Genomic DNA, 19,968 nt, shown 5'->3' with positions numbered 1-19,968 from the left:
TCAGGGAATTGACATGAGAAAAGCATTCCAGTTCAGGGGAGGGTGTTGAGCTGCCAGTGGGTCTACCACTCATTGTGTCTGTAGACTGAGTAGCTTTTGATGCTAGGCAGAAGCACACAGCAGTCAGCAGAGCAGGTTTCAGACATGGGTTGTGTTATAGACTAAACTACCTGGAGAGAATTGAAGGGCCTGGGCCCCACATAAGCCGTTTACATTTGAATGTTTTTTTAAAAGACACTTTGAGGCCACTGAGAATGGATCTATGAGCTGATTCCATTTATAGCTTTTGGACTAAATATTGTGTGTCTCTCTGAAGTTCATTTGGCTAGGTATAGAAATTTTATACCTTCAGAGGCTGGGTGCTGTGGCTCACGCCTATAATCCCAGCACTTTGGGAGGATGAGGCAGGTGGATCACCTGATGTCAGGAGTTCGAGACCAGCCTGGCCAACATTGTGAAACCCCGTCTCTACTAAAAATACAAAAATTAGGCGGGCGTGGTGGTGGGCACCTGTAATTCCAGCTATTCAGGAGGCTGAAGCAGGAGAATCACTTGAACCCAGGAGGCAGAGGTTGCAGTGAGCCGTGATGGCGCCATTGCACTCTAGGCTGGGCAATAAGAGCAAAACTCTGTCTTAAAAAAAGAAAAGAAAGAAATTGTGTACCTTCAGAAAAGAGGGACTATTAGGGAACTCGGAACTGTGAGAAACCCAGACCCTGTACTTAAGGAAGTTAAAGGATGGATGAGACATTGACTCAAAGAAACCAAATACTATGAGATGATGGGGCTATGAAAATTCAGAGAAAGGGGAGGTCATGGTCAGCTCAGATTATCAAGGTAAGATTCCTGGAGGAGGAGGATTGATAATGATTTGTAAGAAAGGCCCAGCTCTTGAAATATGAAAAGAATGATTGCTTAGGAGACTGGAGAGTCAGCCTGCCTTGATAGTTTTTGTGGTAGATAAAATGATATATTTGTTCATTTGCCAAATACTCACTGAGCATCTGCTGTCCTCCAGGCATACAGCTACTGAGGATACAGTGGTAGATAAAACCCAACAAAGATCTCTGCCTTGGTGGATTACAAATAATTAGAAACCATGAGTGAATTAAGGAAGTTTTATAAGTAATAAGGTATTATATGCTGCATATATATATAGGTATACATACAAGCTTTGTGTGTATGTTATGGGCTGAGTCGGGGGGATTAGGAGTGGCAGGGAAGGGATTTCTGTTTTGAGTGGTGTCATCAGATTAGGCCTTATTGAGAAACTGACAGTTGATGGGCAAGCACTTCTAGGTGCTGGAAACAGCCAGTGCAGAGGCCCTGAGGCAGGAGTATGACTGACATGTTCAGAGACAAGGGAGTAGGTGGGTGGGCTGGAGCATAAATGAGTCAAGGGAGTTAGGAGCATAAATGAGTCAAGGGAGTTAGGAGCATAAAGTCAAAGAGATCATGGTGACCAAATCACAGAAATTCTTGAAAGCCGTCCAGAGGCCTTTTTGCTTTACTCTGAAATGTGAAATAATTGCGGGACCTTGAGTTGAGGACTGAAGTGATCTTCCTTACAGTTTATCAGGGATCACTCTGTCTACTGTGTTAGAGAGAGTAAATTATAAGGCAGCAAGGTCAGAATCAGGGAGACTTGGTGTGGAGGCTGTTAGGTTAATGCACGTGAGATATGGTGGCTTGGACCAGGGTGTCAGCCATGGAAGTGAAGAGAAATGGTGAAGTTCTGGATGGAATTTGAAGATAGAGATAATGGGCTATCCTCACAAATAGTAAGTTTAGAAAAATTTGTTATATTTTATGACAAACTGAGGAAGAAAGAACAGCAAAAAAGAATTTCATAGTGTCCCAGAGTAATCATATTTAACTTTGTTTTCTGTGTAGTTGTAGTAATTCATCTTCTGTGCTGCCTGTCATACAATTGAATCTATTGTTCAACATTTGCTATTACATTAAAGGTAGTTTTATTTGAGATTAGAAAGCCATACCCAGTAGCAGGTTCAGTTCTGAAGCAGAAAGACTTGTGGCCTCATGAAGCAAGCACGCTGCAACAAAGATAAAATGACGAGTCACAATAATGATGCAGGCTCCCTTTTTGGATTTCTGCTACCAGAAGTACACATGGAAGTAGCAAAATGCAATTATATTGTTTTCTTTTACCTCAGGTATAAAAAGGGATGGATATGTCTGTTTTGGATTTGGGGTTTTTTCAGTGAATTTCTCATCACTGATACAAAGCATTGAAAAGAAAGGTGTGATTATTTACTTTAGCTCTGAGGCTTCAAGTCTCAGCTGATATTTCAGTCCTTGGCATTGTAGATAGATTTTTGTGGCCCTCACTGTCTTTTACTCTTTCCCACCCCCCTCCCTGCTTTATGCAAATAGAAGGGAGAAGAGCTTTGTGTGAACTTCAGCTGCACTTGCAGCTGTGTCTGCGTTTGGTGTCTTGGTGTTGAAAAGTGCTCTGTTGTGTTAGATTTCGCTTGGATACGGCTGCTTTATACATACACAGTGAAGAGGGAGAGGAAGGCAGGGTTTTGAAAGCAGGGGAAGTGGGGGCTCAGGATGTGTCTTCAGAGCAGGGCCATAGGCAGCCTTGTATGAAAAACTGGGTTCGCTGGAGCCTATTTTTTTGTTATTAAACATATGTGTGTGATATTTTAAATTTTCAAATCATAAATAAAAAGTTCTGGCCAGGAGCAGTGGCTCATGCCTGTGCACTTTAGGAGGCTGAGGCGGGCGGATCAGCTGAGGTCAGGAGTTCAAGACCAGTCTGGCCAACATGGTGAAACCCCATCTCTACTAAAAATACAAAAATTAGCTGGGCGTGGTAGTGGGCACCTGTAATCCCAGCTACTTGGGAGGCTGAGGGAGGAGAATTGCTTGAACCCGGAAGGCGACCACTGCACTCTAGCCTGGGCGACAGAGCAAGACTCCGTCTCAAAAAAAAAAAAAAAAGAGAAAAGTTCTCCTACTTCCAGTTTCATCATCTATGGATGATCACTGTTAATAGTTTGTATCTTTCAGAACATTTTAAATGTGTTTATACATGATCACAAAGTCATTTTTATATACTTGGATTATCTTATAAATATTTTTATTGCAACTTGTTTTTTCCCCCATTCAGGTTATCTTATGTAACTGAACATCAAAAAGAATGCCTTGATGACCATCCTTACACATGCATACATACAGTATTCTAGGACAGATTTCCAGATGCCTAATCACTGGGTCATTGGTTAAGTGCATTTAAAATATGACCAGTACTGGCAATTTTCTCTCAGAAATTCCTAGTTAACATTCTTTCTGATTGCCACAAAAGTGAATGCAGTCTTCAACTTGATTTAATAAAAATAAGGTATCTAGAACAAGAAAAGTTATTTTATTTGCATGACGAGGCCAGTACATGGTGGCAAGCTCTGCTGCATCTGCCGCAGAACAGAGATGGCCCTTATGGAGCCAACTGGTAGCCTGTTATTTGGGCATTGCTCTCAACTCATAGGACGTGTTTGGCCCCACATTGGAACTTTTGGTTTAAACTGGGTTCTCTTTCAGGTTTATGTATGTGTTTAATCACTTATCCTTTCTAATTCTTCTAATTACTTTTTTTAAATTACCTTCTAAGTTTTAAAATGACAGATGAAACTCAGAAAATAAAGAGGATAATACAGGCTAGCTCATGTTGTAGGCAAGGAAAATTGGGCAAATTTTTCTTCCCAGCTTGGCCCTCTCATCCTCTTATTAGTAGATTCTTTTTTTCTTTCCAAGGTTAATACCTTGATACTAAGGTAAGCCCCCAAAGAAAGGCTAGTTTGGTTAAAAGCAGAACCCAAAATTCAGCTAGGTAATGCAGAGACCAGAATTTCCTTTTAGAGTCACTGCTCCCTCCAGTAGCAGTTCAGCTTCCTTATAAAGCATATCTTGACCTAAATTCCATAGTTCTTACATAACGGTAGGACTACAGCCAAGCTGTTCAGACCAGTAGTCACTCAACAAAAACAGATAAGAGGATGTTTTCTGGCCACCTCTTAAGCAAATTCAGAGTCCTAAATTCCTAGAAAGAATGATTAGAAGAAAGCAAAACCAAGGATCTGTAGCCAGAATATTTAGATTTCCCACCCCACCTTTTACAATCATTTTGCCTCTTACTTACTAATCTGATTAGTCTTCCTGCAGAACTGGACTTCCAGAAGATTCTCTTGCTGTTTACATCTTACATCTCCCTTCTCATCATGCACACAGGAAACTGAACCAGGCCAGGCTTTACCCTCTTCAGATTACCTTTCCCAGAAAATGAAGAGCCCACACTAGACTATTAGGACCATGGTAGAACCCTGTCTTGCTTGTTCCTGGTAACCCTCAACCTCTCTCAAAATGTTTTGTTTCAGAAAATCTCCCTCTCCCCAAGGAAAGTCTACAAGCCAGTTACCAAAATCCAGGACATAAGCTATACCGTTTACTCTCTTTATTTGTTCTCCTCTTAGCCTGCTCATGCATCTTTTCTTCATACTGTGTTCATGGCCTGTCTTCCCACACCCCATCTGTCCATGGAAATACCCCAGTTGCTACTCCTATAACCAGTGATGCTTCTCACTCAATTTCACAGGGATTTTCCCCAGTCGGCCCTCTGCCAAAGGCCCAGATTTTTAGGCTAATTCTCATGCTTATTCCATCTAGTTTTTGCAAATAATAGTGTGTAGTGTTTATCCACAGAACTTGCTGCCCCCAAAAGCAAAAATGTTATACTTCCCTAACCTATTAAATGCCTCAGAATAGTGCTATTGGACAGAAATATGTGAGCCATATATATAACTAAAATTTTCTAGTAGCCAAATTAAAAACAGGTGAAATGATGTTTTACATAATCCAGTATATGTAAAACCTACATATATACATTGTTTCTATATGTAATTTATATGAACAATTTTTCATATTAAGTCTTCAAATTTTACTGTGCATCACCAACAGCACATCTCATTTCATGTTAGCCACACTTCAAGTGCTCAGTAGCTGTGTGTGGCTTCTAACTGCTGTATTGGACAACACAGCACTAGAAAATGATTCCCAGTGACTTAGATTTTTCTATCAAAATGATGGGACGGAGATGTTATTGAAAAGAAGTGGGTTTATTAACCCTCCTTATGCTTATGATTTTTATACTACTTTCAGAGATCTGGATTTTCATTTTCATGCATGTTCAGGTTGATTTTCTTTATCATCCCTGAATTAAATTAATTTAGGATAGGCTTCATTCTCTGAACTAAACATATAATACTGTATTTCTCTTTATTCTCATTTGGGTGCCAGAAAGATTATCTTGAATATTGAAATGCTTGTAGTCGTTAAACTAAGATTCATGCAAATTTTTTTATAGGCAACTAAAATATTCCGTGAATGTGTCACCAAGTATAATTTTGGGTACTTGAAAGCTAAGATTTGCAGTGGCACTGCCAAAGTTCCACATAGAGAAATGCATATCTTTGCAGCTAAGGCCACGTCAACTCATGCAGAGTAATTTAACTCTGGTGTTATGTTCTAAAATAGACAGTAACCATGAGAGTATCACATCCAAAAGAGAGCACATAGGAAGGTTGGGTGAACTTGAAATGTTAACATCTGAGGAACTATTACAAGGACAAGAGAGGCTCGTTTTACCTGGGGAAGACTCAGACAGCCATAGAAAGTATTTTTAGATATCTAAAGGCCTGCCAAACATAGAGGGGATTACATGTGTCCAAGTGAGCCCAAAGAGCAGTAGCCCTACTGCGGGAAGATTGCAAGGAAAGACTTAGACTCAACATGGAGAAGACTTTGACCATGGTAACAGATGTCCAAATGGAAATATGCTACTCAGGAAATAATGCCTTTGTTCTCACTGTAGAAGGTGCAGGAAGTGAGGTGGTGATGTCAGTGTGATGGGATAGAGGGAATTCAGGCATTATGTAGTTGTCCTTTGTGTTATCCAATCCTGAAAGCCTCTTCTGGTGTCATTTCTCTTCCACTTCCTTTGCTTACAGCTAGAACAACAGAGGCAGCAGTTGCTTACTGAACGCCAAAACTTCCACATGGAACAGCTGAAGTATGCTGAATTACGAGCACGACAGCAAATGGAACAGCAGCAGCATGGCCAGAACCCTCAACAGGCACACCAGCACTCAGGAGGACCTGGCCTGGCCCCACTTGGAGCAGCAGGGCACCCTGGCATGATGCCTCATCAACAGCCCCCTCCCTACCCTCTGATGCACCACCAGATGCCACCACCTCATCCACCCCAGCCAGGTAAGAGGAAGGCCCTGCTCTTGGAAAAAGCTTATGGTCACTACAGAGGCACAGAGCATCATTGGGGCCAACCACACAGTTGGTGTTTTCTGATGAAGACTGCTCAAAATTTTCATTGTCATCTAGAAAATTGTAGGCATGTGAGATTTAGGGTTATCGCCACATGAAGCCTTCCATGTTCTTTTTCTCTCCATGTTCTTTTTCTCTTGGTATGATGCCTTTTTGTTGAGTAGGTCGGCCTCTGATTGGACAGTAATATCTCAGAGTTCATTCAGAATTTATCTTGGATTATTGATACTGTAAAAAAAATTATAGACATTTTCAAAGATAAATACGCACAACACAGCAAACTCCCATGACCTGGTTTCAACAACCATCATCTTTCTGCCACTTTTACTTTTTGTTACGGAAATCTTCAACCACAGATAAAGTAGAGAGAATAGTATGATAATCCCCCATGTACCTATTGGACAGCTTCAAAATTATCAACATTTTAGAGTCTGTTTTTATCTTTTCTTCCTCACTTTGGGAAATGAGATAGACTTCAAATGTATCTCTAACCAATGGGAGTCTTTTTTTTTTTTTTGAGACGGAGTCTCGCTCTGTCGCCCAGGCTGGAGTGCAGTGGCGCGATCTCGGCTCACTGCAAGCTCCGCCTCCTGGGTTCATGCCATTCTCCTGCCTCAGCCTCCCGAGTAGCTGGGACTACAGGCACCCACCACCACGCCTGGCTAATTTTTTTGTATTTTTAGTAGAGACGGGGTTTCACCGTGTTCGCCAGGATGGTCTCGATCTCCTGACCTCGTGATCCGCCCACCTCGGCCTCCCAAAGTGCTGGGATTACAGGCGTGAGCCACTGCGCCTGGCCGGGAGTCTTATTCTTTACATAACTATCATCACCATCAAACAAAAGTAATCATAATTCCTAATATCATTTGTTAAATATCTTTTGAGTGCTTAGTTTGTTTGAATCAGTATTCAGTTAAGATTCACACATTTGTTGACATGTCTCTTAAAAATCTATGTAATAATTCACCTTCCCTTTTTTGTGCCATTTATGTGTTGAAGAAACCAGGGTTTTTCCACAATGTGGCTGTGCCTGATTGTACACCAAAGGTGCATAGTGTCATGTCATATGTCCTTCTAACCCCCCCACACAAACACACATTTCCTATAAACCAGAGGATTGCTCAGGTTCAAATTCACACTTTTTTTTTTTTTTTTTTAAAGACACTGTCTCGCTCTGTTGTCTAGGCTGGAGTGCAGTGACATGATCATGGCTCACTGCAGCCTCAACCTCCCAGGCTCAATCAATCCTCCCATCTCAGCCTCCTGTGTAGCTGTGACTACAGGTGCATGCCACCACACCTGGCTAATTTTTGGTTTTGTTTTTATAAAGATAGGGTTTCGCCTTGTAGCCCAGGCTGATCTTGAACTTCTGGGCTCAAGCAATCCTCCCGCCGCGACCTTCCAAAGTGCTGGGATTACAGGCATGAGCTCTACCACACCCAGACAAGATTCACTTATGAGGTCAGGCATTCTTGTAATGTCAGTTTTTCTTTTTGTGATAATTAAGATTGATCAATAGTTCTGGTGTTGTCAGTCGGATCATCCATTATAAAAATCCCCATTCGACTAAATTGTTTTAGAATTGAGCGTTCAGAATTGCTTCTTAAATTAGCTATTTTAGGCCGGGCGCAATGGTTCATGCCTGTAATTCCAGCACTTTGGGAGGCCGAGGCGGGCGGATCACCTGAGGTCAGGAGTTCGAGACCAGCTTGGCCAAAATGGCAAAACCCCGTGTCTACTGAAAATACAAAAATTAGCCAGGTGTAATGGTGCACATCTGCAGTCCCATCTACTCAGGAGGCTGAGGCATGGGTATTGCTTGAACCTAGGAGGTGGAGGTTGCAGTGAGCCAAGATTGTGCCATTGCACTCCAGCCTGGGTGACAGAGCGAGACTGTGTCTCAGTTAGTTACCCTGAAAATCAGTTCTTATAGGAAAGCCTGGATAAATGCTTCATATTTTCCCTCTATTGGTTATCTGTATAATGAGTTGCTGCCCCCCAGTAACCAAAGGTGACCAGCAAAGGGTTTTTTTGTGTATATTTTTAATATTGTAAAATTATAAATTTTTTAATATTTTGTGTGTTTCAGTCTATCATAGATACTATTTGTGTTTCTTGTTGCTTCTTAAAAGAGGTTGGGTCTCACTGAGTTGCCCAGACTGGACCCAAATTCCTGGGCTCAAGCAATCCCCCTGCCTCAGCTTCTGAAGTAGCTGGATTATAGGCACGTTCCACTGTGCCTGGCTTTTTTTGATGCTAAAATTGTCCCATTTGTAGCTTGTGAGAACTGTTTCGAGTTGGCTATTATTTACTAAATTTTAACTACTTTGGAAGTTGAACTCATAGTTCCTTCAAGCTTAACTGCCAGCATCATTAAAACCTAAGATGTACTTTTAATTCCAGTTCACCCCCCAAACCCCACATTCCTTCTCTTCTTAGAGGGCAATATATATGGGTGTGGGCTGTGTATTATGTTAGTCTAGTGAAAGTCATCTTGTAAGATTTTTATAGTTTGCTTATCCACAGTAATATACCAAGTGCTTAGAGCCAAAGTTTGTGCTTTTGGGGATGGGATGCAAATTCTCTGTCCAAGTCACGGTATTATCAACACACTTATTCACAACCCAAAATATATTTTAGGCTGTAGTTTTAATAGTTTTTATTGACTTTACCGAAAAACAGGGCTAAGTTTACTTTGGGAAGCTTTCGTTTACACACACTCACAGGATTAATTTGCAATCATAAGAATTACTACCATCGTCAGACTTGCCACTCTAAATGACATTTGTGGAGATAGCCTTAGAAGTTTACCCTGCTCACAACAAGATGCATTCTTTTTCAGTCTTATTTCTGTCTACTTGAGTGGATCTTAAATTCTCTGTATGGAATCAGATTTTCTCCAGAGTTAAGCTTTCAAAAGATACAAATGCTTAAGAGTTCACATCTCAAAGTAATTTTTCAAGAACAATAGTTATTTAAAAATTAAATTCCTAGGCCAGGCTTGGTGGCTCACACCATTAATCCCAGCACTTTGCGAGGCCAAGACTTGAGGATCGCTTGAACCCAGGAGTTTGAGACCAGCCTGGGCAATATAGAGAGAAGCTGTCTCTACCAAAAAAAAAAAAAAATAGCCAGGTGTGGTGGTACTGCATACCTCTAGTCCTAGCTACTCAGGAGGCTGAGGCTGGAGGATCACTTGAGCCCAGGAGTTTGAGATTGCAAGTGAGCTGTGATTGTGACACTGCACCGTTACACTCCAGCCTGGGCAACAGAGTGAGACCCTGTCTCTGAAAAATAAATAAATAAATAAAAATTCAGTTTCTGAAATACTGGGATAAACTTTTAAGAGGAAGTTTACTGTAGCTACTTGGTATTTGGCTCTTGATGGTGCTAAAGCATCATATTCACATTAACTGCTCACAGAACATCTAAGGAGTGCTAGCATCTGCGTTTACTTTGTAAAAGATGGGCAGAGAGGTGCATCTACTTTCTTCCCTAAATGAGATTTTGGTGATAATAGGTGTTTGTATGCCATGCCCCTCACCCACATTGTTTCACTTATTTCTCATTCTCACCTTACAGTTGAAGAACTGATGCATGGCAAGGCCGCATAGCTTTGCTGCATGGTAGAGCCAGGATTCACACTGAGCTCCATCTGATTCCAAGGTGAGGCCAGTGCCACAGTGCTGCCTCCCGTGACGGAAGACTAAGGGGATTTATAGCAGATTCAGATACAGCTATTCTAGTGAAGCAGTTCCGCAAACTAGAGTTCATAAAAATAGTCTTTGGAAGAGAAATAGGTCATTTTAATCTTTTTACTTTCTCACAAAAATAGGCTTTTCTAAAGTGAATTTGTAAAGGAAAGAATTATTGAGTGCAGTGCATGATGAGAGGTTTTTTTTTTTATTTTTAGTCTATGACAAGATAGTCTCATGATTTTTTATTGAAATAAAATGTACATTTTGGATAATGCACAATCATAAATATTCAGCTGAGTTTTTTTTTTTTTTACTTCCTTTATACTTGCAGAATTGATGAGTTTTAACAGAGAATATTCATGTGTAACCAACACACAGAGGCCCTCATCATACTGAGTCACCTTCCCTTCCAAGGATAACAACTGTCCTGACTTCTAGCGCCGTAGACTAGTTGGGCTGGTTGAATGTTATCTAAATGTAACCACAATTATATTTATTATGTCTGGCTGCTTTCCTTGTTTTGTTTTGTTTGAGACAGACAGGGCCTTACTCTGTCACCCAGGCTAGAGTGCAGTGACATTATCAGGGCTCACTGCAGCCTCAACCTGCCAGGCTCAGGCCATCCTCCCACCTCAGCCTCTTGAGTAGCTGGGACCGCAAGTGCACACCACGACACCCCACTGCTTTTTAAATTTTTTTGTAGAGACATGGGCTCACTATATTGCCCAGGCTGGTCTTGAACTCCTGGGCTCAAGTAGTCCTCCCGCCTCCGCCTCCCAAAGTGTTAGGATTACAAGCATGAGCCACCATGCCCGGCCACATCTGGCTTCTTCCACTCAACACTGTATATCTGAGATGTGTCCACATTATTGTTTGTGGTTGTACATTTGTTCCTTCTGTTTGCTATACAGTGTTCTGTGGCTGTACTACTTATTAGTCTGTTCTGTTGGACATTTGACTGATTTCTGGATTTTAGTTATTATGAATAGTTTGTGCTGTTGTGAAATACATGAGCACGTCTTTTGATAAGACATATATGTACATTTCTGTTGTATATATCCCTAAGGTGTAGAATTGAGTATTTATGAACCTAAGAGTGGATCATAGGATATGCATATGTTCAGATTAATAGATGCTGCCAAACTTTTTGCAAAGTGGTGGTGCCTGTTTACACTCCAGCAGTATGTGAGAGTTCCAGCAATTCAAGATAATAATTTTTCCAAATTACCCCTTTTGTTGGGTTGCTTTGGAGTTTGAATATAAAATCAAGTCTGTTAAAGAGTAAAATTAAAAGCAACAGCACATTAGGCTAGGCGCGGTGGCTTACGCCTGTAATCCCAACACTTTGGGAAGCCAAGGCAGGTGGACCACTTGAGGCCAGGAATTCAAGACCAGTGCCTGGCCAACATGGCAAAAGCCCATCTCTACTAAAAATAGGAAAATTAGCCGGGTATGGTGGCACACGCCTGTAATTCCAGCTACTCAGGAGGCCGAGGCACGGGAATCGCTTGAACCCAGGAGGCAGAAGTTGCAGTGAGCCGAGGTCATGCCACTGCACTCCAGCCTGGGCAACAGAGTGAGAGACCCTATCTCAAAAAAAAAAAAAAAAAAAAAAAGAACAACAGTAAATTAAACCCACTATTTTAAAGTTACCAGTTCAGAAAAAGCTGGTTCTAGCACGTAGGTCTCATAGACCATATTCTAAAGGTCAGCTAAAAAGGACTTTCAAACCAGGGCAAGTAAGATTGTCCGTAGCATTTTGGGGCCAGAATGGCTTTAGTCTCTGAGTTGCCACAGGGTAAGGTAAGAACTATGAGCAGGTCCTTCCAACTCATGATTCCTAAGTTCCAGAAAAGTTAACAGGCCACAGCTTACATTGGGAGCTGAAGATTATCTGGGTCAGTTGGCTGTCTTTGGTATTTGGCTCGACTTTATGATATATGATGGGAATAATCAGCTTCTGAATGCCAGTAAGGTTGGGGAAGTGCTGAGAGGAGGGACTAGGCAGATTTATTACCAAGTGGTTAATTTTTCATCTCTCTGGCCTCTGTATAAGTATGCAGATAAGTTACATGTAATTCTTCTCTACAAAACTCTCCATCAGTTAGTGGTAGAGCCTGTTAAAGTAGCAGCTTGGTATTATGAATCTGCTAGGCTTTTAAACACGGACTTCTAGGTATGAATGTAGCTGGTATAAGCTGGCACCTGTACATATTCCATTTAGTTTGTACCGATACCTCTGTAAGTTCTTCAGCCCCTCTGCCCTGTCCCCTACCTTTGATTCATCAAATGCTTATAATTTTTGTTTGGAGACTACTGCGTGCATGCCTCTATTGCTCTTCCTTGGCTCTTATTATTTGGTCCTACTCCTAACTCACCTGATAACTCCAACTTTTGGTAGATTTTGTTCCTGTCTCTTATAGTGTCCCAACTTGGTTTCTTCCTACCAAACAAAAAGGCACAGGAAGTATCTGTAGTAGAATGTTTCTGGTATCCAGTTGGCAAATGGAAACTGAAGGTTGGCCCCAACTGTTCTTAGACCACCTTTAGGTTTTGTTGATCTTAATGAAATACACAGCACTGCATTTCATTCCTTTTCATTTAAACTATAAAATTATATCAAATGATGCCTACATTAAGATTCTCCCTATAAGACTGCCATTCCAGATGGCAAAAGGTGAATAGTCATAATAGAAACCAATTCTTAAGCACATGTGTGGTATTCCCTTGACCACACCCTGGGCCATGGTATCTGTTAATATGAAAGCACATGGGGAACCACAGAGGAGAATGGCCTAGGTGGTGGCTGCTGTTTGCTGAGGTGTGCTGCTTACTCAAGCAGGAGGGCACCTCTGACTGCTTGGGATCTCCTTTTTTTTTTTTTTTCTTTTTTTAGACAGAGTTTTGCTCTTGTCACTCAGGCTGGAGTGCAATTTTGTAGTCTTGGCTCACCTCAACCTCTACCTCCCAGGTTAAAGCAATTCTCCTGCCTCAGTCTCCCGAGTAGCTGGGATTACAGGCACCTGCCACCATGCCTAGCTAATTTTTTTATTTTTGGTAGAGACAGGGTTTCACCATGTTGGCCAGGCTGGTCTTGAGCTCCTGACCTCAGGTGATCCACCCGCCTCAGCCTCCCAAAGTGCTGGGATTACAGGTGTGAGCCACTGCACCCGGCGGGATCTCCTTTAAGTTGAGATGGTCAGGACTGTAGGAACTTCAGCACATGTTTAAAGGAAGATTACCTATCATTAAGTTAGAAGGAAATGACAGAAATCTAGTGTATAATTACAGTGGTAAGCTCTGCTCTCCATAGGCATGGATGTATTTTAGTAGAGACAAGGTCTCACTATGTTGCCCAGGTTGGTCTCAAACTCTTGAGCTCACGCGATCCTCTCGCCTTGGCCTCCCAAAGTGCTGGGACTATAGGAGTGAGCCACTAGGCCCAGCCCGTCCTAGGCATTTGTAATAAATGAGGCACTCTTGAATATTCCTGCCTCATGGATCTTAAGTCAGCTGCCTGCACTGGGGAAGCCTTCGTGTGTACTCTATGTGTGAAAGCAGAAGGAAAGAACATGTTTGATTTAAATATTTTCATTGTTTCCTCATTATTAATAGTGTAAGAATTTTTGGAAGTGCCTAGAAAATCAGAATAGAATTGGTCTGATTTGATGAGAACTCAGACATAATACAATGGTATTCTAATGATAAAACTAGAATGGGCTGGAAATGATGGCTTACGCCTGTAATCCCAGCACTTTGGGAGGCCAAGGCAGGCAGATTGCTTGAGCTCAGGAGTTTGAGACCAATCTGGGCAACATGGTGAAACCCTCTCTCTACAAAAATAAAAAAATTTGCTTGGTGTGGTGGCGTGTGCCTGTGGTCCCAACTACTTGGGAGGCTGAGGCAGAAGGATCACTTGATCCCAGGAGGTCAAGGCTGCATTTAGCCAAGATTGTGCCACCGCACTCCAGCCTGGGCGATAGAGCAAGACCCTGTCTTTTAAAAAAACTGGAACTTTTTTTTGAGACAGGGTTTTGCTGTGTCGCCCAGCCTGGAGTACAGTGGTGCAGTCATGGCCCACTGCAGCCTCGAATTCCTGGGCTCAAGCAATCCTCTCACCTCAGCCACCTGAGTAGCTGGGACTACAGGCATGTGCTACCACACCCAGCTACAGTTGGCTTTTTAAGCCCCTCAGACCTACTTACACAACCCTACCTCATGAGAAATAAAGCTCAGGAAAGGATTACAACCAATCACCACTTTCTAACCCACCCCTGGACTCAACCCCACACCGAAAAAGAAAAGCAATAGCCTGGCCAGGCATGGTGGCTCACGCCTGTAATCCTAGCACTTTGGGAAGCCAAGGTGGGTGGATCACCTGAGGTCAGGAGTTCAAGACCAGCCTGGGCAACATGGCAAAACCCCACCTCTACTAAAAGTACAAAAATTAGCCGGGTGTGGTGGCAGGCAACTGTAATCCTAGCTACTCAGGAGGCTGAGGCAGGAGAATCGCTTGAACCCAGGAGGCAGAGGTTGCAGTGCCGAGTTCACACCACTGCACCACTCCAGCCTGGGCAACAAGAGTGAGACTCCATCTCAAAAAAAAAAAAAAGAAAAAAAAAGCCGTAGCCCATCACATCAGCCAAGATTTTATTATCTGCGGTGCCTTTGGTCCTACTTACATGCTACTTTCCGGAGTAGCCATGCTACTTTCCGGAGTAGCAGGTTACCCTCACAAAGAGAACAGTGAGGGCCCAGTCTTCAACAAAGAGAGTCTGTCACAGGCATCCCCAGGAAGCTGCTGTGGGGAAGGCACAGTCTCTGAGGAGCCTGGGCTTCCCCTCACTTGGCCCTGATTTTGTTATTTCCATTCTCCAGGAGACTCAGCCAGAGGATGTGCTATAGACAGTTAGAAATGGATTGATGAAATGTGCTCAAGACTGGAAATTCACAGGTTCCCTTTCCTAGATTCACTTTCTTTTCCTACCCTCCTTTCCCAACCCAAAGTATAAAATTAAGGTCCTTTACTAATATTCCATTAAGTGTCATGAGTGTAATGCTTTAGTAAAAGATATAATAAACCTGAGAGAGAATGAGGGATTTTTCTACTAGTTAAACCTAATTTTAGCAAAGCTTTTAATTTTTCAGGCTTCAGATGCCTGCTGTTAAAAAAAAAAAAAAAAGAAAAAAGAAAAGAAAAAAAGCTTGTATGTAGGTCAGACTCCCACCATTCTAAGCTTTTGATACTGCTGTTTTGATGCCATGTCTCTCTCTCTCTCTCTCTCTCTCTCTCTCTCTCTCTCTCTCTCACACACACACACACACTCATTTTCTTCCTCTCCCTGTCTGCTGGGAAAAAATACCTGATTTTTTTTTTTAATGGAAAAGACATACATCCTTTACTTTGTTTGCTAAGGCCTGTTCCTATGCATTTCAGATTTGTGTGGGCCAGATCTCTTAATGTTAGTAAGAATTAATGGAAATGCAGACACTGTTGTTCATTTAAAAGTGGTGAGACCTATATCAGACACCACAAAAACCATAAAGATGTTTAGACTTCTTAAGGACAAGGGTTGCTTTATGCGAAATTGATTTTGTCTTCTCCTGAGTCTTCTTAAATTCTACCCCATTTCACATTTCATCCTTGGAAGTTACCTTTTCTAAGGGGAAAGTTACTCCTTAGAAAGGAAGGTGGGGTAAAGGAAAAGAGAATGGACCTCAGGGTCAGAGAGACCTGGATTTGAATCTCAGCTCAGTCTCTTGTTCATTGTGACTTTGCGCCAAATTACATAGCTTCTCTGAGGCTTGGTTTCCTTATCTCAAAACTAGGCCCTTACCATCATCTTCCTAACAACCTGGAGGCTTCAGAGAGATAACTGTCAAATCACCTGGCACGGTCAACCCTTACTCAACCTTATTCTTACCTCCTTTCCTGTCTTTTCTCTAAACCCACTGCCCCAGGTACACCAGTGCTGAGTTGCTTAGCATCTGACAGAAGGAACCTCTGAATGGCAAAGGGACATTATTCACTCTTAGGTACCTCTTGCTTTCCTGAGAGATGTTTGTTTTTGCAGGGTGCCATAAGCAGAAGTAAATTGCTTTTCCTCTAGACCTTCATTTTTGCTGCCAAGGAGCCGTTGTCCTCTCATACTCAGAACACCTGTATCCCAGTGGCTTTATGACCTTGTTTGTGACAATAGGATAAAGAATCTTTTTCACAAGTCTTTAGAATTTATAATAAATGAAAAGAAAGGTTTTTTTTAGCTGTTGGGCTAACAGCCTTGGAAAACCCTAAAGCTGCCCTATTCCAGCTTGTATTCATAAAGATGTAGGGTAATAGGTAAATGGGCCACTGCCACTGAGCAGATAGCTTTGGAAATAGTACTACTGGGCCTAACAGCAAGAGCCTGCAGGCATTTCCCAGTGCATGATAGGTAGACATCACTTTGTGGGTGTTTGTCAATCAGCCAGTGATGCTCCTCTTTGCCAGATTGTTTCTTGAATAGTTGATTTCTCTGCTGGAACATATATTCTGAATTGCTGGTTCAGAAAGTAATTTCTGTCTGGAGCTGAGCATGGGGCAAATAATGCATCAATCAGTTTGGTGACACCAGGGTTTGCATCACGTCGTCTCTGAGCACCTGTTGGACCCCTCTCCCCCAGACCTTGATTGTCAGGGGTGCACACTGGCTGCAAGCACCATCTCTAGAATCAGAGTACCTCTATCAGATCTGAGCTCCCTCATTTACATGCTTTATGACATTGGGCAAGCTACTTAATCTTTGTGTCCTTCCCTTTCTTCCACAGGGATAATAGTGCCTGGTTTATAGTGTTGTTATGGGGATTGAATGAGTTAACATTTATAAAACTCTTAAATATAGTGCCTACGGCATAGCACATGTTTCCTACATAGTTTCCTGAGACTGCTATAATAACTTTTTTGAGGCAGAGTTTGCTTTTGTCGCTCAGGCTGGAGTGCAGTGGTGTGATCTCTGCTCACTCTAACCTCTACCTCCCGGGTTCAAGTGATTCTCTTGCCTCAGCTTCCCAAGTAGCTGGTATTACAGGCATGTGCACTCCTGGCTAATTGTTGTATTATTAGTAGAGACAGGGTTTCACCATGTTGGCCAGGCTGGTCTCAAACTCCTGACCTCAGGTGATCCGCCCTCCTCAGCCTCCCAAAGTGCTGGGATTATAGGTGTGAGCCACTGCGCACAGCCTGTCAGAATAACTTAAAACAAGAGAAATTTATTCTTACTCTCTGGGAAATCAGGTCCAATATCCAGCAAAGCCATGCTCCTTCCAGGGTATATAGGGAAGAATCCTGTTCCTTGTCTCTTCCAACTTCCGGTGGCTTGCAGCATTCCTTGTCTTATGGCCACGTCTCTCTTTGCTCCATCTTTACATCACCTTCTTCTCTCTCTGTCTTTGTCTCTCTGTGTGTGTGTGTGTCTCTCTCTCTTTTTTTTTTTTTTTGAGACAGAGTCCCTCTGTAGCCCAGGCTGGAGTGCAGTGGCGCGATCTCAGCTCACTGCATCCTCCACCTTCCAGGTTCAAACTATCTTCTCCTCAGCCTCCCAAGTAGCTGTGACCACAGGCATATACCACCACACACAGCTGATTTTTATATTTTTAGTAGAGACGAGGTTTCACTATGTTGGCCAGGCTGGTCTTGATCTGCTGACCTCAAGTAATCCACCCACCTCAGCCTCCCAAAGTACTGGGATTACAGGCATGAGCCACTGCACTGGGCCACATACATAGCTTTAATCAATAAAATCTCAGGAAACCAAAACTCAGGGATTGAGAGAGAGAGGAGGAGACCTGTGAAGGGCGGCAATATGTTCTTCCTAACTTGTTTAAGGCCTCTGTCCAGGTCGGACTTGGTGGAAGCGAGCAACCTGTACCTGTTGATAAACATGGGCAGCATTATTTCTCCTAGTATATGGCTTCCCTTTGTCACAACAAGTCCATTAGGAGTGTTCTTTCGTCTGCAGGCTAGAATATTGTACTTTTTAGTTTTAAAAGTAGGCCTCCTGTTTCCAGCAGCAACAAAATCATCTCCTGTTGTCCTTCACACCACCTAGAATACCATTAGAGAATCATTAGTAGTGATTTAGAGTGTGGAAAACAAAGCATTGCTTTTATTAATGGCCTAGCAGGTGATGTGGGGTAGGAAGAGAACAAAAAAAGGGATTCCAAAAGGGAGCTGGGACAGTACCACCTTAAAAACAAAGGTGCCTTTTTGGCAGTTTGTGGAGAATCTTAGAACAGTAAGTCTCTGTTTGCCACTGCTCTATTTGAAACTCTGGGAGTTCTATACCTTCCCTTCACCCATACCTCTGTATTTCACTATATGGCTGCCCAGCCTACATCTGTTCCCAAAGCAAAAAGTTCTGTGTCTTCTTCACGTCATCCCATCTTCACACTCCCAGCAGTCAGATACCAAACCCAAATTCATTTTCCATCTCAGCTCCATGCTCGCCCTTCCTTCTTGCTCTGTCTCCAATCCCGAGGATGCCTCTTTTTACAGAACCTGCGGCTGGGCACAATAGCTCACACCCATAGTCCCAGCAACTCAGGAGACTGAGTTAGAAGGATCATTGAGCCTAGGAGTTTGAAACCAGCCTGGGCAACATAGCAAGGCCCCATCTCTATAAAAAATTAGCTGGCGTGGGCCGGGCACGGTGGCTCACGCCTGTAATCCCAGCACTTTGGGAGGCCGAGGCAGGCGGATCATGAGGTCAGGAAATCGAGACCATCCTGGCTAACATGGTGAAACCCCGTCTTTACTAAAAATACAAAAAATTAGCCGGGTGTGGTGGCGGGTGCCTGTAGTCCTAGCTACTCGGGAGGCTGCGGCAGGAGAATGGCATGAACCCGGGAGGCGGAGATTGCACCACTGCACTCCAGCCTGGGCAACAGAGTGAGACTCTGTCTCAAAAAATTAAAAAATAAAAAATAAATAAATAAATTAGCTGACGTGGTGGTGCACACCTGTAATCCTAGCTACTCAGGAAGTTGAGGCGGGGGCATCACTTCAACCCAGGAGTTCACTGCTTTAGTGAGCTATGACCATACCACTGTACTCCAGCCTGGGTGACAGAGCAAGACCTCATCTCTCTCTCTTTTTTTTTTTTTTTTTTTGAGACTGAGTCTCGCCCTGTCGCCCAGGCTAGAGTGCAGTGACGCAGTCTCAGCTCACTGCAACTCCTGCCTCAACCTCCTTAGTAGCTGGGATTACAGGTGCGTGCCACCACGCCCGGCTAATTTTTTTATTTTCATCATGTTGGTCAGGCTGGTGTCAAATGCCTGACCTCATCATCTGCCTGCCTCGGCCTCCCAAAGTGCCGGGATTACAGGCAGGAGCCACCGCCCCTAGCCAAGACCTCATCTCTTTAAAAAAAAAAGAAGGAACTTGCAGAGTGCTATCTCCATCTCCTGTTCCTTTCTGTCTCATCAGCCTGACATTCAGCCCATACTTCTCTGCAAAGGCACTTTTTCTCTGCTCTAGGCACTAACTCCTCTGCATCCCTTCTTAAAGCTTTCCATCCTAGCTGGGCATGGTGGCATGCACCTGTAACCCCAGCTACACAGGAGGCTGAGGCAGGAGAATCACGTGAGCCCAGGAGGTCTAGTCCAGCCTGGGCAACGTAGCAAGACCCCATCTTTTTTCTTCTTCTTCTTCTTCTTCTTTATTTATTTATTTATTTTTTTTGAGACGGAGTCTGACTCTGTCGCCCAGGCTGGAGTGCAGTGGCATGATTTCGGCTCACTGCAACCTCCGCCTCCCACGTTCAAGCAATTCCCTGCCTCAGCCTCCCGAGTAGCTAGGATTACAGGTGCCCACCATCACACCCAGCTGATTTTTGTATTTTTAGTAGAGATGGGGTTTCACCATCTTGGCCGGGCT

General features: G+C 43.0%; 1 protein-coding gene across 2 annotated transcripts in view; it reads left to right on the top strand.

Annotated features, from left to right (window-relative positions):
• The window catches only part of SMARCC1 (SWI/SNF related, matrix associated, actin dependent regulator of chromatin subfamily c member 1), a 195,208-nt gene that overhangs the window by 164,756 nt on the left and 10,484 nt on the right, over positions 1–19,968 (top strand). For both annotated transcript variants that reach the window (XM_008971765.7, XM_034956331.3), the window contains one exon: positions 6,027–6,288. In XM_008971765.7, the coding sequence (XP_008970013.2) occupies positions 6,027–6,288 (262 nt within the window). The remainder of the gene's footprint in view (positions 1–6,026; positions 6,289–19,968) is intronic.

This window comes from Pan paniscus, chromosome 2 (genome assembly GCF_029289425.2).
Source record: "Pan paniscus chromosome 2, NHGRI_mPanPan1-v2.0_pri, whole genome shotgun sequence".
Taxonomy (NCBI): domain Eukaryota; kingdom Metazoa; phylum Chordata; class Mammalia; order Primates; family Hominidae; genus Pan; species Pan paniscus.
Note: the sequence above shows the minus strand (reverse complement) of the source record. Positions and strands in the feature narration are given on the sequence as shown.